Below are 27,002 nucleotides of genomic sequence, written 5' to 3' on the forward strand. Positions count from 1 at the left end.
CTGGTCTTGTTATTGGTGTCTCTGCCCATCCCTCCCCACATTCCACAGGCACCTGGCAACCAAGCGCCGCAGAGCGTGGTAGCTAAGCACGGAACCCGGGTGTCGGAATCAGACTCTAAGAATCCTCTCTGTACAGTGAGCCAGAATTTAGAAAACGGAGACAGATAAGAATTTAAAAATGTATCACAATTTCCAGAGGTAGCGCCGTGGGAAGTGCACCACACCCATAGAGTTTGTTTTCAAGGGCAATTGGGAATAGACCCTTTTTTGCACATTTCCTGGAGGCAGTCACCTTTACCTTAAACATTTTCTTCTTCCCTTGGTACCACCTTGCTATCTCAGCATCAAAATAAGTTGTAGAGATGGGAGTGCTCGCGCTGAATACCTTCTGTTTCGAGGGGGCTGCTGGGCTGGAGTGGTCCAGGCTCCTAAACGTGAGTTCTATAGCGGGTAGTTAACCTAGCGCTCAACCTCTTATGTACCAGTGAAAGGTGGGTATAATGAGATAATGACACGTGAATTTCCTTTAAGGATTTATTTGCTGTACAATATCTATGTATCAGAACAAATATAAAATAAAGTAAAAATGAATGAAAAAATACAGTGAACTGCAATATATTCTGAGTCCGTCTGGCCAAACCAATAGATGCTGCACGATGGTAAGAAATGCACCCTGGAGGGCAGATGGGCTATGATATAGCAGTATGATGGAGGGTAGTGGGGAAAGTCCTCTGTTATAATGTCACAGAGTAAATGATGGGGGGAGGGTGGATGGCGGATGCCAACCGTGTTGCACACAGAGTTCTGGGAGATGGAAAAGCCACAGTAGTGAGTGCGGGCTGGCAAATAAAGTTTCACAGTATTGAAGTTCCTGTGTATGTTCACAGAGTGTGTCCGATGAAAGATGGGAGAACACAGTCTGTAGGGGGGGGTCAAAGTAAGAGGGTGAGTGTCACCGGGGGCTGGCGTCCCTGACCACCCGGTGATGCACCCAGCTCCTACCCGATACCTGTAGTTGACGATGCTGTAGTCCCTCGCCGCAGTTCAGAAATCAGCCGGCGCTCACTACTGTGGCTTTTCCATCTCCCAGAACTCTGTGTGCAACACGGTTGGCATCCGCCATCCACCCTCCCCCCATCATTTACTCTGTGACATTATAACAGAGGACTTTCCCCCTTACTACCCTCCATCATACTGCTATATCATAGCCCATCTGCCCTCCAGGGTGCATTTCTTACCATCGTGCAGCATCTATTGGTTTGGCCAGACGGACTCAGAATATATTGCAGTTCACTGTATTTTCATTCATTTTTACTTTATTTTATATTTGTTCTGATACATAGATATTGTACAGCAAATAAATCCTTAAAGGAAATTCAAGTGTCATTATCTCATTATACCCACCTTTCACTGGTACATAAGAGGTTGAGCGCTAGGTTAACTATCAAAATAAGTTGGTTAGTCATATTGCTTTTGCTATGACTTGCCAGATAGTGGCTAAATAAAAGCTCTTTGCGCCCACACGGGTTCTTTTCTATTCTCTTTCAATTTCAGCCATAATCTCCAGGGATATGGTCACTGAGTGACCATATCCCTGTGTGTACAGGGTGACAGTTACTGGAAGCATGCTCCTGGGACCAGCAACCACCCCAGCGGCTTCCCCCGGCAGAGAGTCTTTTTTTATCAGTGACCATCTCTGGTCACTGATGAAAACGGGACACTATGCAATATACTGCTCAGTAATCACAGTGCTCCAGGTGTAAGGAGCTTTAGAATTTGAATAAGCTATCCCAGAGTAGAGCCAGAGAGCCCTCCTGGTTGCAACTGTAGAAGCAGACATATTAGATACTAAAATCCCAAATTCAACCGCCACTGCATCCGAATAGGCACTAGTATTTTTGATGTGCTCCAAAATGGACAATAGCTCCTTCCTGCTGGTACTGCAGATGGGTCCATCGGTCGACAGTTTTAGTCACCCATGCTAATGCCAGTGCAGGGCATTATATAGTACCAGTGGAGTAGTCAGGGTAGGGGCCAACAGGAAAAGGTTTCTGATGGTTGAGAGCTCAAAACCAATTCTGAGAAGTTTAAAAAAGGTTTTTATTAACCACAAATAAAATACAATAGTTAATACTATAATATAAACACATTTCTTTAGACAAAAAAAAAATTCCAGCTAAGCTACATTTATACATAAATCTGGATTTTAAGCAGGTTTTTAAATGTATTCCTTTAAATTAAAAAAGGTATTTATGTTTGAGATGAGAGTTCAAAATAGTTACCATCCCTTACGTATATATATTTGAAGACCAGTCACACTCATCTATCGGTCTAGTGGGTCCAACCAAGATCTTGGCGAGTCCAAATAGGATTGCAAACACTTTTGGTTTAATGAGCACAAGTCACACCACTGCAATTACTTTCCTGAATGTTGCCCCCTCTGTCAGAGATCGCACCCTGCAGTCCTCTACACATCATAAAGATGTGGACTGCAATAACTTTCTAAACTTCCTAAGTTGCCATTAATCGCCACTGGCTCACCAACATCCCTTAGAGCCAATTTTTGAGGTTGAGGCAGAATTGCTTGAACAACGACAACTTTATTTAGGGAGACAGAGGAATGATCAAGGTCATTTTCAGAATTGGGCTATCAATTAGGTCTTCTAAAAGCTTAAAAAAATATATTGGTGTCTAGATTGCCCTTTTGGGTTTTATCAATAGTGACTGAGTCTCTAGAATTGGAAGAGAAATCCCTAATTATTGTATCAAAATTGAATACGTATTCTAAGGAATTAAAGATCATTAAAAAGAATAGAATATTAATATGTGAGAGAATTCTTGGCAAAAGCATTGATGAGACTCCACATGTGGTCTTTAAATTTAACTAATTCTCCCTCCGCCCCCATTCTTGTGAAAGGGGTATCACCTGTTATCCCTGAATTTGCAGGATTGCTAACACTCTTATGTGTCATTTTAGCCTATATTCCAATTGGGAATGTATTACATTGCAGATATTTAAAATCGTTCACATAAAAAGGTGTCAATATATATATAAAAATAAAAAAAAAAAAAGATATAAAGCAATAAAAAAAAGGTTGGACCTATCCCTGAACTGTATCATATATCATGCGTATAATGTTTCCTCTACTTAATAAAAAAAAAATAACAGACGCAGTTAAATAGGAAAGTTATTATTTTTAATCAGTATATTTATTATATGCCATTTTTCATTATACACTGCGATGTTTGTGGAATTCTCAGCTCCTGTGGGAGGAAAGATTTGGTTTAGAAAATGATATCCAGCACACCAAATTCCACTATTTATAGTAGTAGGTCATACAACATAGGATTTAAATGTACCCAACGTTAATGTGGATGCAAATTTAATATCAAGACCATTGTTGGCGATCAAATGAATGGTTATAAATGGGGGGGAGGAAAAAAAAAAAAAACTCACTTTTTGTCTTCAGCACATGTCTCAAACATGGTTCTGAAAAGCAAAAAAAATATAATTATAATATTACAACATTAGATTTGGGAGGGGGGGGGGGGTCAAGATTGTCACAGCAAATAAAGAGACTTTGGGCTATGGCCAAATACCCTGAATACCGTCTGCGCAGGCAAGACAATTTTGACTGTATCTCTACTTGAGAAACAGACCTTGTGGGCCGTGCATCTGTACCGCATGCAGGGTTAACAGTCAAAATTATATAACAAGTAACCAAAATTGCAGTCTAGGTCAAAATCTTAAGCCAAAATCACACTGTACACAGCTTTAGACTAGATACATAGCTTTCTGTCTACAGGATGTATGAACATACATCCTTTTTTTATTATTAATTTTAAAGTAGACTTCTAGAAAGTAAAGTATGCAATGCATTTTGTTGCTATTCCCTTGCCCAGCTCTTCAATATTTCCCTCAGGTTGTGCCCCAACTACATTCAAGCATGACCTTGTCACCCAATTCTTAAAACACACCAGATCCTGACTCACCAGATCCTGACTTACTCGTTCTTTCTCCTCTACCACCAAACTTCTTGAGCAGACTGTCTACCTTACCACCATACTTTCCTCCCTCTCCCTGCTTGATCCATTTCAGTTTGGCTTTTGTCTTCTAGCAAGGGTATTTTCTGTCGATTGCAGAGTCAGCAATGACCTCTTTGCTCCCAAATACAAAGGCCAGTACTTTATGTTCATGATATGTGGCCTTTCTGCAGCTTGACACTGGGCCACCCTTACAAAATGTTACTTCTCTACTAGTAGTCCCAAGGTTTTGCTCTAGGACCTCTACTATTCTCCTTTATACATACTTTAGTGCATCCTGCTCCTAATGAGAACATAAAAAGGAAAAATGCCATAAAAATCCTGTTAATCAGGGGTTTTACAGCACTTTGGGATGCAAGAAAACCCACGCGCAGGGTAAGAAACACTTAGGCATAGAAGCCTAAGTGTTTCTTACCGTGACCCATGTCACCTCACACTGACCCCAGCTCACCTGTGTCTGGGCTCCACAGAGCTATGCTATCCGGACCAGTGACTACCTCCTCCCTAGCCCTTACATCCCCTTGCGGGTGCAGGGAGGAGCTGGAGCCCACCCCGCTCTTGCTATAATACTACCTGTTCTTTCCCTGTCTCCCCATAGGTCTCTTATATTTCCTTCTGGATGTTAAAGGTTTGTCTTTGATCTTAAAATTTAACATATTAAAGACTTTTTCACATCATCCATCTTATCCGCACCTCCATCAATTTCAAAATGTATTGGACCATACCATTTTCTCATCTAGCTAGTAGGTGTGAGTCTTGGATATGATTCTGGGGAAGTTATTGAGCTGAAAATGAAAGGACTGAAATGTACTGAATGGGACTTGTACTCACTCTGGAAGCACCCAAGACCCTTATCCATCCACTGCTCATCTCCAGAGTGGAGTAGAAAGGTGGGAGACCAAATAAGGTTGTTACAATAGTTCAATCTATTCTTAATAGTATTGCCCAGCTCATTCTTCAAATATAGTTCTATCACCCTAACCCCAGTTCAAAACCCTTTATTTACATCTGATTGCCTCTCGCACAACATTCACCCAATTCATGCCAAAAATAGCTCAATACCAAGATATTTCTTGAGCGGTGCCCTACCACTGGAACTATCTGCCCCTCAGACCAGTGGCGTAACTACCGAGGGTGCAGGGGGTGCAGCTGCTATGGGGCCCGAGCTGTCCCTAGGGCCCGCTGCTTCCCCTGCACCCTGTCACGCTGCTGAAGTGGGTTCCGTTTACAGGGACCCTCTAATGCTAAAGCTGAAGCGTGGCACAACACAAGCAGACTGAGACATGACAGACAGAGCAGCCCAGCAACTCTATGATGCTGCCTGACTCCGTCTATGGCTCCACCCACTGGGAGGCTTCCAACTGAGTGAAAAGCCAGTGAAGGAATAGAATCAGGGGGCGGGGCTACTCGGCAGCCATCCAAGCCAGCCCAGCAGCATGGGGAATGAGGAGCTGTTCTTACCCTACCCTGTAAGGTAAGAGAGAGGGAGAAGTTTGCCATATATCTTGTGTGTATGTGTATAAAAATGCAGGTGTCCATTTGTTTCTTAATCTCCTATTGTCTACCAATTCCCAGCACCCTGTAACTGGCCACCCCTGCCACCTGCACCTTACACCTTTTCACTCTGTATCTAACATGCCTGGACCCTATAACTGCCACCTCTGCTCAATTTAAATGCCCTCCCTACAACTTAAACCCTTGCTCTCTGCTTGTAACTGCCCTCCCTACACTATTTTCCCTGCTACAAATAAACAACCCTGTAACAATCCCCCTTACCATGTAACTGCCCTGCTGCTCCCAGTGCGTATGTATTACCCCCACCTGCACATTCCCTGTATCAGCCCCTCCTCTATGTGTGTGCTGGCCTGGGCTGCACTGTTCACAGGAAGAACCCATGCTCTCCCCCCCCCCCCCCCCCCCCCCTTGCAGACGCTGCTCCCTAATGATGCCACACATATGCCACTCAGGATTAATAGATGTAAATATATTTGAGGGACTATAATTTGGGATGCTAGAGCTATATCATACACATGTCATGTTTTTATTTAAAATACAACATAATGCACTTTTTCATTTTTGCATACACTTCAATAAATATTTTATTTATTACTGTATGTGTCCAGGAGCTTTAGACATGGTATTGCTTGTACTATGCTGACAGTGTTATAGCCTATTCTCCCCTCTGCAGACAAGGAACCAACATGTATTCCTCCTGATTCTCCCCCCTCTCTCCTGACATGGGGTGACTTGGGGTCCCCCAAGCTGCCCCCTTTCTCTGCTGACAACACTTTGTAGCATACATTTAATTGGGGACCTGCTGTATGGTACACACATATAGCTGTTCTCCTCATGCCTAATTCCGTGGACTGTCTGCTCAGCAAGATTTTCCTGTCATCTGGCACTTCAAAGTGGCCTTTTGTGCGCCAGTAGCCATACTCACTATGGTGGAGATCTGAATTGGGGGGCCCCTTAAAAAATATTGCTATGGGGCCCACAAAGTTCTAGTTACGCCTCTGCCTCAGACTCTACAACACTGAAATGGGCTTTCAAACCTTATGACTCTTACTAATCCACTGCTTCTTGCTCCTTATAAACTCCCCTTTAGATTGCAAGCTCTCAGAACAAATATCACATAATGGTATAGATGAGCGGATCATGGACCATTATCTCCTCCACTGACTACAACATCACTCATCATTTGGTTTCTTCAAACCTGCAGCTTATTTCATTAGGACTACTTACGCAGCAATATTTTAAAATCATGTTCTACAACGTTCTGTATTAGAAGTTATTTCTTCTTCTTTTGTCCATATGGTATCTATATACTTTGTATGGCGCTGTAGACACTTTATGAAGCCATAAAATTTAAGGATATCCTAATTAGAGCAATACCTGTTTGTGCCGTCAGCATCAAATGCATCATTAAAAAAGGTTTCTGAAAACTCCATGTTCTCGTCTCCCAGTGGCTCCATGTCCTTAGTTTCCCTAGTGAGAGTCCTTGAAGAAGCGGAGCTATAGGTCCTAAGTATGAGAGAAAACAAAGACTTTCTAATGGAATATTGCATGAACACAGATAACAGGTGAGTTAATTGTTCAGTTACTCCAACCTAAAAAGGAGTTTTACAACATACGGAAATCCTCAAACCATAAGGGCTAAAGTAGAGGAATTATTGATGGTTGAAGCGAACACTGATCTAGGCTGTACAACAAGCATGATTACATAAAATCTGGTACCTTATCTTATGGGGACGATACACCAGTAGGGGCGACCCACTGACCTGCAGAAATATACTGCTGGGGGGGGGGGAATCAGGATATTAAGCATGCTAAAGACCGATTCCGCAATTCCCTCTGGAATCTTGATTTCAGCACGTTAATATCCAGATCACCCAGCGCGACAGTCATGGGATCGTGGGAATTGCTCTAGTACACTAGTGTATGGGCTCCTTTATCCGTAGTCACTAAAGATAGCGATCTAGTAACCTGTATAATCTATTCCTTGCTGTAGTGAATAATCAGAATACATAAAATGAGTCACAATAGCCTTAAAACATAAGTATTAAAGAAAGTAAATGCTTCAAAAGCTAGTCTGCTACCTTGTGATTGCCTGTTTGTGCACGTGAGAAAGATGTAGTTTCACTTTCTGCCAACAAATGGCAGTGTTTCAGAGACCGGAACTGACACTAGACCTAAATATATGCATGTCCACCACCACAAGACAAATCATTCTCTTTATGGACTATGATAAATACTGGATTTCATGTATTACTTATTGCAGTGCCCACCTTTCCAAAGCTCTTCTTCGTGAAATAAACAGAAAGACTCCAGCTGCTATCACAAACACCAGAAGAACTGCAACAGTACCGAGAGTGAGGGGCACAGCAAGGGGTTTGAAGTCCTCTTCACAAAAGTCTCCAGTGTAACCCATTTCGCACAGACATTTGACATTACTGTTTTCAACCACACAAGTTCCTCTCATGTTACAGGCCCTTTTACTACATGGCCTGGACTCCATTTTTCTTACAATATCTTCATCATCAGTTTGGTTTATTTCATTTTTTTCAAAATCTGCAGAGAAAGTGCTACTTGGAGGATATAGAATTCCAGAAGCAGGCCTATTTGGTTTTGCTGTCGAAGTTGTCAAAATGGCATTCTTTGTAACCTTTCCTTCATTCCTGTATTTGCCTACAAAAACAAAAAAGTGGAGGTGAAACTGGAAACAGGCAGTGTAATGATGTTCAAAATATTGAATCAGACCTGTTTAAAATCAGAAAGGATTTAGAAGCAGAACTACATTCTCAGAATTGTATACTGTCAACATGGCAACTTTTGTACAGCAATGCTATACACACACACACACACACACACACACACACACACACACACAATAGAATTGTGGCAGGCACCATAAATACCCAATTAGCTTCAACAAAACCTTCTCTAAATGCGTATTCATATAAAACATTTTAGAATATAAATTATCCCTCTCGTGCCAATTAAATATACAATTTTTAGAATCAATGTGGCTATGCTTATTTAGTTTTGGGTTTTACCTACAAAATACTATCACATTCTAAGGGAGTGCTACATACATTCGAGATCTCCCTGGGACTGCAACATTTAGTAAAACTTTTTTTTACATTTAAAGTGCATACACTGTACAATTTTTTGGACCAACTTTGACTAATTTCATTCAGAATGGCTGACCTGAACAAAATTGGTCAAAATATATTTCAGTGCATTTGACAAACGGCAAATTATTATGCGCATGCCCGCCAGTTCAAGGTTTTTCGTCAACTGTGCATGCAACTCAATTTGGATAGCTTTCAAAAAGATCCGTTAAACTGAAGCTAGATCTTAAATCTGTCAACATCTTTCGTCCAGGACACTGGGTTCAAGGAAAATGTCTTTAAACGAAATTAGTAAAAAAAAAAAAATTGTACAGCATCATACTTGCCTACCTGACGCACTCCATGCTGGAGAAAATGCTCTGTTCCTGGACTTCCCTGGTAATGTATGAATGCCATCACCTGTGGTGAAACACCTTTAGCTAGCTCCCCAGAGGTGATGGCAATCATACATTACCAGGGAAGTCCAGAAACAGAGCATTTTCTCCCGCATGGAGAGGGTCAGGTAGGCAAGTATGATGTGTATGCACCTTAAGCAATGAATAAGAGTATCATGAGCTAGCTGATGCGCCCTGTTTGAATCAGCAAAGGTTTGCTTGGTGGAACATATTACCCCTTCGGAGGTTGAATCCAAAAAAAATCCCTGCATAGCTGGTAAACTGCAAATTATGGTCAACATTTCATGATCACTCAGCAGGACACATGTATCAGCTGCACAGGGCAAGATGACCAACTGTCAATGGTGAACAACAGGTAATATAAGGGTGCATGGCGGGACCTGCATCACATAATGTAAGGGCCAGATGTTCTAAGCTTCGAAAGTGATAAAATGGAGAGTGATAAATACCCAACCAATTAACTCCTGCCTGACATTTAAGAGAATGAAAAAGGAGAGAGACTGACACTGCCTCGCTTAGCTAAGCACTGAGCTGGGGAGGGAGGCTACACCGCTGCAACAGGGGTGTAGCGTGCCCCAGGCCACTCTATTAGACCCGGGCAAAAAGTACTTTAATCGGCGCTACTGAAGTAGCATTGTATAAGGTAGACATATTGCCTTAAACTCCAAAAACAAAGCTAATTACCACACCAATTAAATTATGTGGACCAAAAGCTTTAGTTTGATATAATGTGCCCTACTCCAGCAACAGCATCATAGAAAGAAGTCACTCCAGAAAAATCATATTTACACTATTAGATATTTTCAGTTTTCCAAGGCGATTCATTTTGAATATATTCCAATATATTACTTACAGCTTTCCTCATCAGAACCATCTAGACAGTCTGATTGGCGATCACATATTTTGTTTTTCAGAACACACTTTAAACCATCTTTGCAGAGCTGAGAACCTTTGGAGCATTGCAACTCTTCAATACACCGTGTACCATTCACCAGCTGATGAGTAGATGAGCAACGGCACGTTCGTCCTGTAAGGTTTGGCAAACAAATCTGGCTACAGCCACCATTCTTTTTGGAACAACCATTAATGCCTGTTAGGTCAGGAAAAAACAAACCATTGAAAATTCAGAAGCAGTTGTACAGTATGTCACTTTCCATATAAACTGAATGCACAACTACTGTACAATAATGTTAAACTCTGCTGCTATTATCAGTGAGCTACATTAGGATGCTGTAACAGCGTGAGTACACGGAGCATACAGTAAGTCCAAATACCAGTAGAAACCAGAATATAAGGGCAAACAAGACAAAGGATTATAGGTTAAAATCCAGCAGCCAACAACCAGTTTAGGGTATATACACTGGAATTCCGAGAGCAAGCCCGTAGACTCGTCCAGGACCATAGAACTGCAGTAAGCATGGTTCCGGCTGTGTAAATATCCGAGCATTTGATTAAAAAAAATTAATGGGTCTCAAGATTGTTCTGTGATCAGACAAAAATTGTATGATTTTGTTTTGTATAATAAACGGAGACTTCTGAATCGGGTTACTTTAGGTACTCTTCATTAAGTATTTCCTTCAATCCAAAGAATCCTCACATTAAAAAAAACAACCTATGCACGGTTACTGTAGAACAGGGATGGCCAAACTGGTCCTCGAGTTCTACCAACAGTTTTTTCCCCCAAATCACTTCAGCTGGTGCACAGGTGTAGTCATTATCAATGAACATTTTCAAACATATAATACATTCATTCCTAACTGATGCATTCTATAGATCTATCTACTGTTGGTAGATAGTGGTTCCCAACCTCTGTCCTCAAGTACCCCCCAACAGTTCACCATTTTCCAGGTGTCCACATAAATCACAAGTGAAATCATTAGCTACACCTGTGGATCTTTTAAAAATGTGTCTGAATAATGAGAGCACCCATTGGGTGAGGACCGAGGTAGGAGAATACTAGTCTCAGAACAAGCTTTGTTTAATTTTACATTGTTGCTTTTAAGTGCTGTACAATTTCTAAAAGTGAAGACACTCCCACTTTATACTAGAAACATAATACAGGCATTTGATACTCTTTATGTACTAGAAAAGAACCCCATCAAAGCCCCCTCTACAGAAAAATATCCATCTAAAATAACTATGCCATCAAGAAGGTCAAATATAATTATGCAATAAAAAGGGCTATAGACTTAAAGCTTCTTGTTCACAATCACAATGCAGCATGGTTTGAGATGTTCGCCACAGAAGTATGAAGGTACAGGTGACCGTACAAAGCGTATAATATCTGTACTGTGTGCTCTAGTCTTCAAACATATTCCAGTTTGCACAAAAGGAACAATAAAGTAGCATATACCTTTGTTTATACTGGCGCTATGAGAAAGTTTGTGGTAAAGGTATGTTATACTTGGATGGATAGGTTAATTATAAATAATGAAGTAGTTTCATGTAAAGCCACCACCTTCATTTAGTGAATCATTTATCTGCAATCTAACAGAGGGAGAGGGATAAACAGGGGTGTTGACACTGTCCCCCTGTTCAATAAAGCCTCTGTGGGCCAAGGCTCCTCAACCATAAGAACAAAGACACCATGCAGATCCGTAGCAGTTGGTTTTCGCAACCGATCCTTAGTAAAAATAATCCCTTGTAGTATGATCTCTGGACCTCTTTGTAAAGTCACTAACCATGGAACACATGCAAAAGATTGTTAGAGAATCCCAAGACCAGCCGTACACAAAACTAAAAAATGAAGTTCTTAATCTCTTACCTTGCTGCGTCAGGCTGCTGTACACTTTAAGATCTACCACCTTCTGGTCCATTTCAAAAAACTTATTTTCTTGTGTATCGATTCTGCTGAACCAAACTTTGGTTTTGCCTTAGACAAAAAAAATAAAAAAAAAGTAATAAACTACATCTCCAAGATGAAGACTCACGTGGGGGACAGATTGTTATTCTGCGCATGCAGACTGTTCGCCAGGTGCACACACCCAGGACAGCGGGCGGGGGGCGGAGAGGGGAGTCGGGCAGCCCCATTAGCATATGGGAATGCCCAGCGTTTCATTGGCATTCCCATGAGAACGCTGGGTGCTCTCATGCTAATGAGGCCATGACGCAGGTGCAGGGGATAATGGTCAGCAGCCCCCCCCCCCCCCAATTTCCCTCCCAGCACGCACGCATATGTAAGTGACTTAAACGTCATTTATACACGTGCACCCTCCACATCTTTCGATGGTCGCTGGGGAACCCTGCCCTTCGAATGGATGTTTATGTTAGACATCCATTTGCAGCCTGTGCGAGGGAACACATGCTGCGAGGGGGGCTGCCCTGTATTCGCAGGCGGGGTTTGGTGGACTCGCAAGGCTGCCTTTCAAGATTTTATTAGACCCACAAAATTCTAGTTATGCTACTTGAAAGGTGCAAAAAGGCTAAGAGGGAGCTAGGTCTAAAGTGGATAGAAGGAAGGCAGGAGTGAGAGGCACAGGGGTGGGAGATTGTTCTTGCACCTCCTCATAGCCTCTTGCCCTCTAATTATGCACTGTTCACTCACTCTTCAAAAGTACCGAAGGAAGGAAATCAAATAAAAAAATAAAAATAAAAAACTGAAAAAAAGTGACTGGTAAGACATTAATGGTACGGTAAAGTAAAACATATGGGTAGAGCTAGATGGACAGAGGTAATAGAGAAAAAGTTTTTCTACTTGATTTCTCTATTATATAGTGCATCATGGTTTATTCCATATAAAATGACTTACTTTTTTCTGATTTGCTTTAATGAATGGAGTTTGGAGTAATGCCTCCACAATGACTGCAGTCTATGGCTGCAGATATCAGTAGCCATGGGGAGCCCAAAGAGGTCAAATGCTTTTAACACTTAACTTAGATAAGTTAAGGTGCCCACACACTAGAAAGATCTGCGATCGTAAGATGTGCGCATAAATTAGCCTTGAAATCTTTTTAAGATCTATTGTTAAATCTTCTGATCTTTCGTGCAGCACGTAAGATCAGAAGATTCAGCTAAAGATCCACGGGAGCGCGCATCGGACCGATATCGGCCGATTTTCGACCGATTATCGGTAAACATCGAACGATATATCGGCCGATTTATTGAAAATCGGCCAATCAGCCCAAAAATCGTTCTAGTGTGTGGGCACCTTTACTTCGTACACATTCTATGCTGGGAAACTCTTGGCACACAGTCACTATGGAGAGTTTTTGAACTCCCTGTACATTCTTGAGGCTCACTATGAATGCACAAAGCACAGCCGCCTGCACTCTTAAGGTGCCCACACACTAGAAAGATCTGCGATCGTAAGATGTGCGCATAAAATTAACCTTGAAATCTTTTTTCTGTCCTGGACAAAAGATTTCAGGCAACCGCACATCTTTACCAAAGATTTTTCTTTAAGATCCCCTGTGCGTTCCTATGGATCTTTTGTGCAGCACGTAAGATCAGAAGATTCAGCTAAAGATCCACGGGAGCGCGCATCAAACAAAAATCGGCCGATTTCGACCGATTTTCGATAAACATCGGACGATATATCGGCCGTTTTTATCGTAAATCGACCCAAATATCGTTCTAGTATGGTGGCACCTTTAGGGGCAGATGTATTAAGCCTTAGCAAGAGATAACTGCAAGGGTGATAGAGAGATAAACATCCAGCCAATCAGCTCCTTACTGCCATGTTACAGGCTGTGTTTGAAAAAAGTCAGTAAGGAGCTGATTGGCTGGAAGTTTATCTCTCCTTATCACCCTTGAATTTATCTCTTGTTAAGGCTTAATACATCTGCCCCTTAAGGCCCCCATACACTAGGGCGACTTGTCCTTAGGACTAGTCGCCCCCGACTTCCCCCTGAGCTTCCCCGGCTGCTCCCCGGGGGAGCTTGATTAGATTGGCACTTGATGTGCCATTTTTTACATGTGATAAATCGTCTCGACGCTGCGGGGGACACAGGCGGCATAGAGCCGGGCAGAGGGAGCCGGGAGCTGTCAGCGCTAGAAAAAAAAAGCCTATACAATGAATGGGCGGCCTGTGATTGGCTGAGCGCTCTCAGCCAATTGCTGACTGGCTGAGAGAGCGCTCAGCCAATCACAGGCCGCCCATTCATTGTATGGGCTTTTTTTTTATTCAGTACTGACATCTCCCGGCTCCCCCCGCCCGGCTCTATGCCGCCTGTGTCCCCCGCAGCGTCCCCAGCCCCCCCTGCTCCCTCCACCGCCGCGCCGCCCCACTAGGTCCCAAGTCGGGTGGTCGGACGTGCAGCAGGTCCGACCACCCGACGCAGATCCGATGCGCACGGGACCGCGCATCGGATCTGAGGGGACATCAAAACTAGCCGATTTTGGTCCGATTTCGGCCAGATCCGACTGATCTGGTCGAAATCTGACCAAAATCGGCTAGTGTATGGGGGCCTTTAGTGCTGGAAATGCAAACACGGAGGTAGTAGGAAAAGTAAAACAGTAGGAGCAATAGAACTCCCATTTCAGGTTAACTACTACTTCAAAAACACCATTTGCTCGTAGGTGGAAGTTATATCAAATAAAATCTGACAAACCATTCATATGAGTAGAATCATTTGATACTTATTCTTTTAAGGAAAACAAGCCTTTGTTGCTTCACATAGCATTAAAAACCTACCATCAGCAAACATGGTCCAGAACATCATATTGTTTCCTGTAGTGAATAAGTTCAGGCCGTTCAGTCCACTCCGTATCACTTTATAATTTGACCCATCCACCAAAATGGACTCAATTCTGCTATATGCTGCAATTAAATTAGGACACAGAAATACCGATTAGGACTCCAACATAAGAACATCTTACTTTTAATCTACAGTCAGTTTGCCTATAGTAAAACAGCTTAAGTTTTACTTCGGAAAACTGCATGCAACATGTATTTTTTTTTTTTTTATTTAAATCTTAAGCTAGCTAAAACACAGATAAGAACCATTTGGCCCATCTAGGTTTGTCCCTCCCTACTTTAAAAAAAAAAAAGTTACCTCAAACTATTTTATTTGTAAAGACATCCTTCGGTCTATCCCATGCATGTTTAAATTGACTGCCTTAGCCTCTATTGCCTCTGATGGGAGGCTATTCTACTTGTCTACTACCCTTTCTGTGAAGTCTTTCAGATTTCCCCTGAATTTACATCTCAAGTTTCAGTGCATGCCCTCATGTTCTGATACTTCCTTTCTTTTGAAGCAGGTTTCCCTCCTGGAACTTGTTTAATCCTTTGATATATTTGTATGTTGCTACCATGTCTAATCTTTTCCTTCTCTGCCAACTAGAGATTTTTTAGTCTTTCCAGGTAAATTTTGGTATTTAATCCATATATCCTCCAGAACTGGACACTATTGTAGATTAGGTGATACCAATATCCCATACAGTGGCATTACTACTTTTGTCCTGCTGATGCCTCAACCAAGGTTTCAATATAGATGTTCTAGTTTTCTTGTCAATTGAGATATTTATCATAAGTAACAGTTTATCTACCATTGCTTTGCTCTAGGATTTACTTATTTGTGAAAAACATCACAATGTATTGTGAAACAATTCAGGGCATGGGTGCAGTCTTCATGATAACAATGAAAGTAAGGCATAAAGAAAGCAAATCATAAAATATTTTACCTCTATCAGCCCAATAAAGTCGAGAACCGGATTCTGCAAAAGTCAATCCTACCACCATTTTGCTCTTCCTCCACACAATTCTCCTCTCAGCCCCATCCATATCCGCACATTCTATCTTTCCGCTGTTCTTTTGACTTAGTCCAGCATCAAAATAGCACATTATACCAATCGATGGAAAGACTGCAATGCAGAATGGCTGATACAAATCGGTTATCACTGCAGTTCTATACATGCCATTCGCAGTAGCTACTTGAATGGCTGGTTTAGATGTGCTAATCCAGAAAATATTTCCAGATATCCAGTCCACAGCAATGGACGTAACACTGCCTTCGACATACAATACTTTTTTTAAATCCCTCAGGTCATCTCTGATCTTCAATGAAGATATGTATTCACCATTTTTTACAGCCAAAACAAGCAATTGATTTTGCACAAGATAGTCAAAAGATGAAATTGGATTAATGTTGATTAGAGATGCCATCTGAGTCTTCATAGGTGTCTTTTGATCAAAAGCTCTTTTTTGCAAATATATCTACAAAGGAGTAAAAACATTCATAATTTTCCTTTTGGCATCAAGTGACAATTTTACCAATGTGTACAGTATATGGAGACTTACAGTACATTATAAAATATCAGCCTGTCCAGTAATTAGGGAACATAAGCAACTTGCAAGTCAGAACAAAGGTGTTCCTTTCTATAAAAAAAAAATAGGCTCATAGCCTTTAAACATAGTTTCCAATGATTCTCAAAAGTTTAAAGTGTGCTACCATTAATATTAAAATTCTTGAAGCATCATTTTTACAAGAGAAGAATTCTAGTTAAAATGGCTTGAGGCCCCCATACATTAGTCAGACTTGTCCTAGTCGGAATAATCTGACCCGATTTTCCTGGGCGGGAGGCACACAGGACTAGGCACTTGATATGCCAAGTTTTGCATATGATAAATTGCATGCGATTTAGCACATGCAACTCCCAGTGTGCTGCTGGTGGCAGGAGCAGGGGGGCGGTGGCTGACCTACAGGTGGCGGGCAGGGGACACCAGCAAGGGTAACAGAGCCAGGCAGGTGGAAAAAGGAGCTGTCAGTGCTGCCAGAAATAAAAACAGAGCCCAAACAGATGAATGGGCAGCTAGTGATTGGCTGAGAGAGCGCTCAGCCAATCACTGGCTGTCATTTTTATTGGGGTTTTTCTTGCAGCTCCCTGCTCCTCCTGCCCAGCTCTCCATTCCTCTCACTGGTGTCCACTGCCTCTGCCCACCTTGCAGCCCCCACGCCCGGAGGCTGAACATAAGATTTCACAAATCCTATGTGCAGTTGGTCAGAACTCTCAACTCTGATCAGACGATCATGTGACCGCGTATCGGGTCAGACGGGGTTGTCTACACATGCGATTTGGCCCGATCCTTTGGAATCAGGTGAAAATCAGGCCCAAATTGCATAGACCAGATAAATACACATTAATTAATAAATTGGTTTAATTGTATAAAAAAAAAAAATTATACTGTATATATATTATTTTTTTTGTTGTGGATTTCAGACAGCAATTATCAAAAGTAGGGGAAAAAATTCTTATGTTAAAAAAATACATACAGATACGTGCCGGGGGAACCAATGTCTTGTTAAAAAAATAATGTTGCGTGGCAATATAGTATTCTGATTTTCAATAATATGCTTGCAGTTGCTGCAATCAGACTTGACACCATCATCATAGTTTTTACGCCTACCTAGTAGGTATGATTCTGGCTTACAAGCAAAAATACTGATACACTATATTGAATCCAAAATCTAAAGCAATGGAAAAAATCAGTACACCGTGTAATTAAAAAAAAACTTAACCATAAGTAGGAATATTCACTTAGTTTTAACCTCTCTGTGAAAAATCAAGGTTAAGACCCTTCCCCCTACAGAATTCAGTTTAAATCTACAAGTAATTAAAATTACAACAAGTGGGCCTTCTTTTGCATACCTGTATGACAGATGTTGGCAGTGCCATTAGTAGAAACGACAATTCCTTAAAAGGAACACAATTCCGCATATCGCTTGAAAGCATAAGTCCCATTGGACACCAACAGCTACCATTTAACCCAGGCCCAATAAGACATAAGTGTGAACACTTTAGAAGCTGGCAAGGGTTGTCCATTCTTGGTTGTAGAACCTCATGCATCACCTAAGAAACAGTAAAGCACTTATGAGCAAATTCATGCTATTCTACTAACCATTTGTGCACAATTTGTTCTAAACAAAACACAATACACTTACACCAATGCAGCCCAACACACAAAAACCCTTCACCTTCGGTCCTCAGTGAAACGGCAAAATGGAATGGGGTTCAGTGTAGGGCGCTTAGGTGATAGATTCACATAAAACAGTGGTTATAATTATGTACCGTTTCTGTATTTCTTAATACGTAAATAACATCCAATAAGAATTAGATGGTAGGATATTTATCAAACAGGTTTAAAAGCCTTAAGTCCACCGATTGTGGAAGAATTCCTGTGCCCCCAGGACAAACGTCAACAGCAGGTCAGAGAATGGTATAGGGAGAGTGAGGGAGAGGGTGCCGGCTCCACAATCCTTCATATAATCTGCTGCGTCCCGCTGTACCAAGGCATCAGGTTCTGAGAGTCACCAACCTAATGCATTTCGGACTTAATGTCCTTCATCAGAGGCTTGGTGACTGAGGATAAGCAACGTTTATTTATACCCCTTTAGTTATGGCTAATGAGATTCAGGTGCCGCCGCCGTCTCCCTTACTCTTCCGGAACGCATCTTGAGTTCCATCAGCTGGCTGTGGACGTTTATCCTGGGGACACAGGGATTATTCCACAATCTGTGGATTTAAGGCTTTTAAACCGGTTTGTTAAATATCCCTGCCATCTAATTCTTATCGGATGTTATTTACGTATTAATACAGAAACTGTACGTAATTAGAACTACCGTTTTGTGTGAATCTATCACCTAAGCTCCCTACACTAAACCCCATTCCATTTTGCTATTCTACTAATGGTATAAATGGGTTAGTATTTTCCTATAGAACACTTTAACTAGTTGCCTTGGGGAACCAAAAAAAAAAAAAAAAAAACACACAAAAAAACAACAACACACCACACAAGTCAAACATGCCAGGCCAGCCTCCTTATAAAAACACATTTTGGGTAGAGAAAACTTTTTGCACAGTTTAAATTTCTGCCATTGTATCTGCAATTATAGCCTTGTCCAGTATTGGCAGACCTCCTAATAAAATGTTTATGTACTGTTTATTCATGTGAATATATCGAGCAACCCTGCTTATTTTGTCACTACTACAGTAGAGTCCCAGACCATTTTAGTGATGTTTAATGCCTGCCACTTGCTTTTGTCAGTACAATCTATTAATAGACCTTGATCACATTTAAGAATATACAAGAAGTGGCAATGTCCATATATGTATATATGCACACTGTTCATAAGGATTTGACCATGTATATCTAGCCTCCTTTCGCATTGACCAGCCCTGTAGTCCCGCCACTGTTCTTTGCAAAGCTGAACAAATAGGATGCACAAGCTAGTGCTGCTGATTAAAATTAGATTGTGTGTGACTGCAGCTACATTGGCATATGAAGTTTAATAAGCCCATTCAATAGGTTTTGCAAATAAGACTAAGTCACAATAAAAAGATGTCCAGCACTACAGTCATACAGAGCTCACGAGTTATGTATAACAAATTCTATCCTCCATGCAGTACATGTACAGTATGTGAACAAATCTGTACATAAAATGTTCTTCTACAACAGACGTCTAATATTGTAGGGTCAACATTGAGACTAAACATTCAGGTCATTGGGGGTATTCAATCTGTGCTGCTATTTCCGCCAACAGAAATAGTGGCACCTGCCTATTGAATGCTGCTCTTTCCAACAGCATTGAAGGCATAGTCAGCTTTTTTAAGTTGAATCTGAATGGTTGTGAACTGCTGTTATTTTTTGAACTTGCAGCATATTCTGACAGTTTAGCGTCACTTTCTACAAAATTAGGCCGTTCGACACCCAGAACATTGAATACACTGTAAAGTTAGTCAGAACTGTTCGAAAAATGCCACAAGTTAGACTGTCGGGAACATTCCGACAGTCGGATTCAGGATTGACTACCCCCATTGTCAGTGGTTGAAATAACTACATGCCATTCGGAAATGTAACTATGCCCCATATAAAGTCCCCTTGCTGATAGTTCTGGTTCATGAAATGGCATTACCCATTAGTTTTAGTGCCAACTTGAGACAGAAGTGCCATTGGGAGGAGATTTGACCAGTAATAGGTGCCAAAATGGGAGGCAAACCAATTGTATGATTGTTACTGGAGACAATAACGCTGTAACAGGGAATCACATGGATGTTATAGGCTATAAAAAACTCTTGAGGTACCTTTAGTCCATAAGGCTGCCCATGTCGCTTTATTAGAACTATAGAGTTTTTGCCAGTCTTTTTATTCATTTTTTGCACCGTTCTTGCCTTTATTTCAGACCAGTAAATCTCATCTTCAAACACAGTTAAGGAAAAGGGGCTCTGGATGTTTTCCATTTGAATGACCTGTTTAGGAAGCAGCAATAAACAAAAGCAGACAATTGTTACAAAAATGCTAGTGGGGGAAAATCTATACATCTATATTTTGGTTTTTAAATGTACCTTAATGTTTGTGCCATCTAAATGAGCTGACCCGATAGAATGAAACTTATCATCCGACCAATAGATTTTCCAGCTCAGTAAGTCAAGTGCTAAACCGGTTGGCCAACCAAGTTGCTCTGCAATTAACACTCTTCTGTGTGTCCCATCCATACCAGCTTGCTCAATTTGTGGCTTTAATCCAATTTCAGACCAGTACATGATTCTGTAAGTGACATATAAAGCCTTACCAAGACAAAACCAGATAAATCGGCATGCAACACTTAGCCTGAAGATTGAGTGTGTTTAAAAACTCTGTAGGGTACTTGTGTAGTTTCACGGCGCCGCCGCGCGCACACTCTGTCTCTGAAACTTGGCAGCCTGCCACTCTAGCTATAATATAACGTAGCACTGCGCGTGCCACTAGCTGTAATGTAATGAAATGTAGCGTGTAAACAGGACACAAACGGGGCTTCTAAACTACACACCGCTACCAAAGGGGGTGTCCCCAATGTAGACGCTAACATTTTAGGCGCTTTTAGCTTCTGAATTCACACTCCTGGCACTTTGCGTGCACAGTCTGCTGCTTAGCCCTGCGCGGACAGCGTAACGTAGTCAGTCAGAGCGCTACACAGTTAGCGTAGTCAGTCAGTAGTAGCACTGTGAGAGACGGAGGTGTATAATGGCAGTGGCGAACCTGACTATGGAGATGAGCGTCTGACGCGTTTAGTCTGCCGCAGACGGAAGAAGAGGCGGTTGCTTTCCTGCAGGCCCGCCAGTTCCTGCCGCAGACCCAGATCTGCCCCAATGGCCACCCCATGAGGCTGAGCGTCAAAGAGCGCATGTGGCGCTGCCACATTCGCAGCTGACGCAAGAAGGTGAGCGTGAGGTCCACGCAGTGGTTCTGGGGGGGTCTCACCTCAGCTTTGTGACCCTGATCCGGTTCCTCTATTGCTGGGCGGAAGAGCTGACCAGCATCAAGTTTTGTGATCGCCAGCTCAACATCTCCCAAAAAACTGCTGTCCAGTATAACAACCTCATGAGGGAGGCCTGCACGGTGGACTTGCTGGCGCAGCCTCAGCAGCGGATCGGAGGCCCGGGTCACATCGTGGAGGTGGAGGAGAGCCTCTATGTGAAGAGGAAGAGTAACGTGGGACAGCTCCTGCCCCAGCAGTGGGTGTTCGGGGGCATCTCCAGGGAGACTGGGCAGTGCTTCATGACTGGTGGAGCGGCGGGATGCGGACACCCTGATGGCTGCCATTGAGGCCCATGTTGAACCGGGCACCACCGTCTACACAGACTGTTGGAGGGTGTACAACACCCAGCAGCTCGAGCAGGCCGGTTACCTGCATGGGAAGGTCAACCACAAGTATAATTTTGTTGACCCGGACACTGGGGTGCACACCCAAAACAGAGCGCCTGTGGGGCAGCTATAAGTGGCACAATAAGCGCCAAAGGGGACCGCGCGCCATCACCTGAACTCGTACCTCCAGGAGTTCATGTGGAGGCAGAGTTTAGGCGCCCAGGACCCCTTCAAACACATCCTTCATGCGTTGACCCTACTCCCCCTGATTGAGAAGGATGACAGCACCGAGCCGGCCGACTCCTCTGCAAGTGGTGGCGACACACAAGCTCCTTCCTGTTCCTCTCACCAATCATGACTTAACTAATATTGGACTGTTCTTTACGTTGATTACCTACATGTTCTTTGAATCATTTTTATCCTCAGTTCTCACAAGTTAAATTTTAACTAAAAACCAGTTAACCGTTACCAAAAATGTTGTCATTATGGTCTCTGGTGTATGTGTGTGCAGGTGTGAATGTGTTTCTGAAATAGCACCACTATCCACGCCAACCCGAAGCGTGGCGAGCCCCGCGAGGGGCGGCGGTACACATCCTACGACCTTTTCATACCCCCACTATCTACGTTGGGGTGGAGTTGACTTTATAAAGTGTGGCGAGCGCAGCGAGCCACCGAGCTCGAAGCGTGGCGAGCCTCGCAAGGTGACGGACACCTGTGAAGCCCGCGAGGGGACGCGGATAGCTGTGAAGGTGTCCGCTGCGCTCGCCACGCTTTATAGAATCAATTCCACGCCGATGTGGATAGTGGGGGTATGAAAAGGTCGTAGGACGCGTACCGCTGCGCTCGCCACGCTTCGGGTTGGCGTTGATAGTGGAATTAACAAGGTTGACAGCTGTTGTGTCAGATAGTGCCACTGTGGACAGGTTTTAATAGTGTACCCCTAGACCCAACTAAATTTAGATGCTTTAGCATCTAAATTTAGATGTACCCCAAGACCCAACTAAATTCAGAGGCTTTAGCGTCTAAGTCCAGAAACCCCGGCTTCTTAGCGGCTAGCAGGTAGTCCGGGTTTCAGACGCTTTTGAGTCTAAATTTAGCATCTGCATGGGGGACTCCATCTTTGATAGCGGTGTGCCTGGGGTGTCTACTTTTACATGCCCCCGTTGTCAGCGGAGCGCAGGGCTGCCTATTTCACTGTGGAACTACAAGTACCACAGTGACCTGTCAACAGCGTAGCGCCGGGCAGCAGTGCGCTAACGTAAGCTGATAATATGTAGCTTACAGCTAGAGCGGCACGCACACAGCCAGACAGAGCTAGAGCGGCACGCGCACAGGTAAACAGAGCCTTTGGCAGGCTGCCAAGTTTCAGAGAGAGTGTGCGCGTGGCGGCGCCGTGAAACTACACAAGTACCCTCTGTAGTATTAGCCTTTTCCTTTTCAAACCTCCATTAAACTATGTGTATAGCAGGAGAGCCCCTCCCTTTACACTCATTTCATCTAGTAATAGTGTCAAAACTTACCCACTAAGTGACTGCAAGACCAAAGAGCGTGGCTGATCTAGATGTTCATCAAGGATTACTGTGTACTCTGGATAGCCTTTCCAAGATGAATTTAATGCTGTTGCAAGGATCTGCCCAGCCACCCCATCTGTCCAATATAGGTTGTGGCCAACCCAGTCAACAGCTATGCAATCGGATTTAATTCCTGGAGCAGAGACAAATACATTTGCGGTATCTTAGATCTGCATTATGGAGCTGCAGTAGAAGTTAAAGTACAAAACCCACACAACCCTAACCTTTTACAAGGGTTCCTTTAGTTTTTGTCGCCATGGTTATCCATTTGATGCTCTCAGCATTAAGATCCACCCAGAAGATCTTCTGTTGCTGTATATCATAATCCACAGAAAAGATCATTGAGCGCTTATCTGTGGACGTTAGTATTTCTTCTTCCAAGGTCCTTAACTTGTATGTCATCAGATCAAACTGAACCGCCATCAGCAAAATGGGTTCTGTACCTGTTTGGAAAGGAGGGAAGCAGTCACTCACCACTTTATATATTAAGGGGGGGGGGGGGGATAAATAAAAAAAATTAAACACCACACTTACAAAAGAATCCATAAAAGCACAGTTTGTTATTTAAAAAGGGAGAGTCCTTAGTGGTCAAAGTAAAAGCTAGGGACACTTTATAGCCAATGACCATAGTTCAAAGACAATAACTAAAAGCCAATACAGCAATAGGCTTGAATCATAGTAGGCTATAAAACGCATAACTGAGGAGCTGCAAGAGAATGAATGGTATATGACAAATAATGGCTAATTATCCCCAATAAGCTAGTGTAAGCCACAGCTTACAGGCAATGTTCCCTCTAATTTTACAAAGGCTGTGTGCATCAAAAGATTTTGGCTGTGCAACTTTTGGAGGAAATTTAAATTTTTGTGCGTCACATATATAACTGGAAAATTACGTTCAGCATTGGTGTTAACTTTACTTCAAAATGATATTTAACATTTAAACATTCAAACATTCAAAACACAGCACACAATGTAGTTAATGGGTGAAACACACATTGAGTCCACAACTGCAAAAAGGGACCACTGCTGCTTTGTGCGCTCTGTTGTAATGTCTGTGCGCACGCTTGTCAAGTTATGTGCGCGCGCACAGCTTAGAGGGAACACTGCTTACAGGGATAGTTTCTCCTGCATCCAGCAGGTAAAAACAAAAATCACCCAAAAAAAAAATCAGCCCTGATTTTAGAGTCAAACCAGGTCAGTTACGCACAAAAACACTGTTTCACTGTCGGTGTGTTTTCATGAGATTTTTATTTCTCTCCAGGCATCCTAGTATAAATCGCCCGAAAAAAAAAAAAGCAGAGAAACATCGGACTTCCAAAAGTCATACTTTTTTGCACTCTGTTTCTTCAAAAAATAAAGTCTCACCATAGAATAAACTTGTCCTAGTCAAATTTTATGGCGTTAGATCTGCTTTACAACGAGAGGTTTACTTGAGCTGTTTATTGGGCGATTTTTATTTGCTGGTAATGCTTAAAGGGTGAGGGGGGTAAAGAAAACGGGGTACTTGTGTATTAGCACGGCGCCCACGATTTTCATCTTATGTAGGGTGACCAACTCATCCCTTTAATCCGGGACACATTAATTACACAGGTTCTGTGGCTGGCTTTCACCTGGTTTTAAACTGCCACAGAACCTGTGTAATTAATATGTGTCCTGGATTAAAGGGATGAGTTGGTCACCCTAATCTTATGGCATCTTATACAATTTAAAATTGTATTCCATTGTATATGGCATACAATGAGATACGATTTTAAATTGTATAAGCACAATAATGGGTGCTTTCAATGTTAATTGGCCCCCCTATAAGATTTTTAATTGTATAAGCACCCTAATGGGTGCTTACAATGTTAAATGCACCTCCACGCCACCCCCACTATCAACGCAAACCCAAAGCATGGCGAGCGCAGCAAGCCCACAAGGGGCGGCGGTACGCGTCCTCCGACCTTTTCATACCCCCACTATCCATGTCGGCGTGGAGTTGATTTTATATAGTGTCGAGCGCAACGAGCCCGAAGCGTGGTGAGCCCTGCGTTTTACTTTACATGTATTACGCGTGCGCTCGCCACACAATATAAAATAAACTCCACGCCGACATGGATAGTGGGGGTATGAAAAGGTCGGAGGACGCGTACCGCCGCCCCTCTGCGCTTCGGGTTGGCGTTGATAGTGGGGGTGCATTTAACATATTAAGCAACCATTACGGTGCTTATACAATTAAAAATCTTATATGGGGGCCAATTAACATTGAAAGCAACCATTAGTGTGCTTATACAATTTAAAATCGTATCTCATTGTATGCCATATACAATGGTATACAATTTTAAATTGTATAAGATCGGGTCCCATCGCATCTCATTGCATACCATATTAAGCCTTATGGTATGCAATATGATGGGCGCTGTGATAATACACAAGTACCGATAACGATTTATATAACAGCAAAAAGATTTTACACCTGCAGTGGTAAATAAAAAAAATGTAAATTGTAAATTGTGGGATGTAACTAGGGGTGTGAATTATCAGGGTCATCGAAAAGGCCAACTGGCACCAGCCATTTCCCCTACCCCAAGAAAACTTTAGCCATGTGCTTGACACAGGGATGGCTCCAGGGGAAAGGGGCAGTCTATTGACCCACATGCCATACAGAAATGGTCTTTAAAGCAAGAACAGCCTACTACCACTGCAGTCATACATGACATCAGAGTGACACGGGATCACAGCCGCTGCATTTGGCTTGCAGAGTACCTAGAACCTCACCCTGTTGTACAGTAGCGTTATCTGTGTTTAGGTTACCCCATGCCATCAATGGGTCAGCTGCAGGGTGCATTTACACAATGCTACAGCTCTGATAATATGACTATACTGAGGTGGTAGAATGCCTATGCAATGCTTCTGTCACAATGTTATTAATTTCAGACTTAAAGACTACCTTTCATGACCCAACTCATGTTGAAAGTCTTGTTAATACTTTTCCCGAGCATAAAAAAAAAAAAAATAAAAAAAAAAATATTCTAAACAGGTTTATGAGAATAGGGAGTAGATTTCCAATACATGCCGTTCTTATGCAGCCCTGGTGTCTACCTTTGGTTTCCCAAAGTGATAGTGTTCATGTGTTTTTGGTATTAGATATAAATACCATTGGGCGTTCAGAGTTACCACATGCAGGAGATTACAACAATAAAAATAAAATGAAAAAAAGTGTATGTAAAAATGCACAAATATCAAAAGGGTACAAAAATATATTGTTGGGGAAAAAAATGATTTCATAGTAAGTCCGAAAAGGGGAACATCCTCACAGTTTGATCCTATTACCATCAGTGCCTCCAAATAACAGAGTGCTTTCCAGAATATTTTATACATCCTGCTGGGCTACAAAAAGGTGTGTACTGGGCAGTGTTAAGTTGGTCCTTAGCCACTTTGGCCGACACATTTAAAACCTAGTATGGCTATTCAAGGTAAGTGACACTGCTCTGGACTGGTCATTTATGACATTGTCCCAACAATATTTTGCACCTTTATATATTTTATTTTTCATATTATTCATGTTTACACATTTTTTATTGATGTATTAAAATTTCTTGCATGTGGTAACAGTGACCATGGTGTATACCCAATATCAAACCGTTACACCTTTGTTTGAACACTTTAATTGAACAATTGTAAAATATCTTGTGTTTCAGCCCTTAATTGGGGCCTATAATTGATGGAAGAGCACCAAAAATAAAGAATCCTTATTAGGGCAAAATGCAACTATTTGGAATGCTTTGTAATTGTAAACTTTATAAACAGCTATTCTGGTTTA

General features: G+C 42.3%; 1 protein-coding gene across 1 annotated transcript in view; it reads right to left on the bottom strand.

The window, feature by feature from the left end:
- Positions 1-3,175: 3,175 nt before the first annotated feature.
- Positions 3,176-27,002, bottom strand: part of LOC146062944 (low-density lipoprotein receptor-related protein 1-like) — a 69,860-nt gene continuing 46,033 nt past the window's right edge. The window contains exons 23-35 of the mRNA XM_083174957.1: positions 23,425-23,643; positions 23,150-23,333; positions 20,351-20,552; positions 20,090-20,254; positions 17,657-17,857; positions 15,692-16,223; positions 14,703-14,828; positions 11,835-11,942; positions 9,924-10,160; positions 7,830-8,229; positions 6,937-7,065; positions 3,458-3,490; positions 3,176-3,264 (exon numbers count right to left, since the gene is read on the bottom strand). Of these exons, the coding sequence (XP_083031083.1) occupies positions 3,258-3,264; positions 3,458-3,490; positions 6,937-7,065; positions 7,830-8,229; positions 9,924-10,160; positions 11,835-11,942; positions 14,703-14,828; positions 15,692-16,223; positions 17,657-17,857; positions 20,090-20,254; positions 20,351-20,552; positions 23,150-23,333; positions 23,425-23,643 (2,543 nt within the window). The 3' untranslated portion in view covers positions 3,176-3,257. The remainder of the gene's footprint in view (positions 3,265-3,457; positions 3,491-6,936; positions 7,066-7,829; positions 8,230-9,923; positions 10,161-11,834; positions 11,943-14,702; positions 14,829-15,691; positions 16,224-17,656; positions 17,858-20,089; positions 20,255-20,350; positions 20,553-23,149; positions 23,334-23,424; positions 23,644-27,002) is intronic.

Source organism: Crinia signifera, chromosome 1 (assembly GCF_055691185.1).
Source record: "Crinia signifera chromosome 1, ASM5569118v1, whole genome shotgun sequence".
NCBI lineage: Eukaryota > Metazoa > Chordata > Amphibia > Anura > Myobatrachidae > Crinia > Crinia signifera.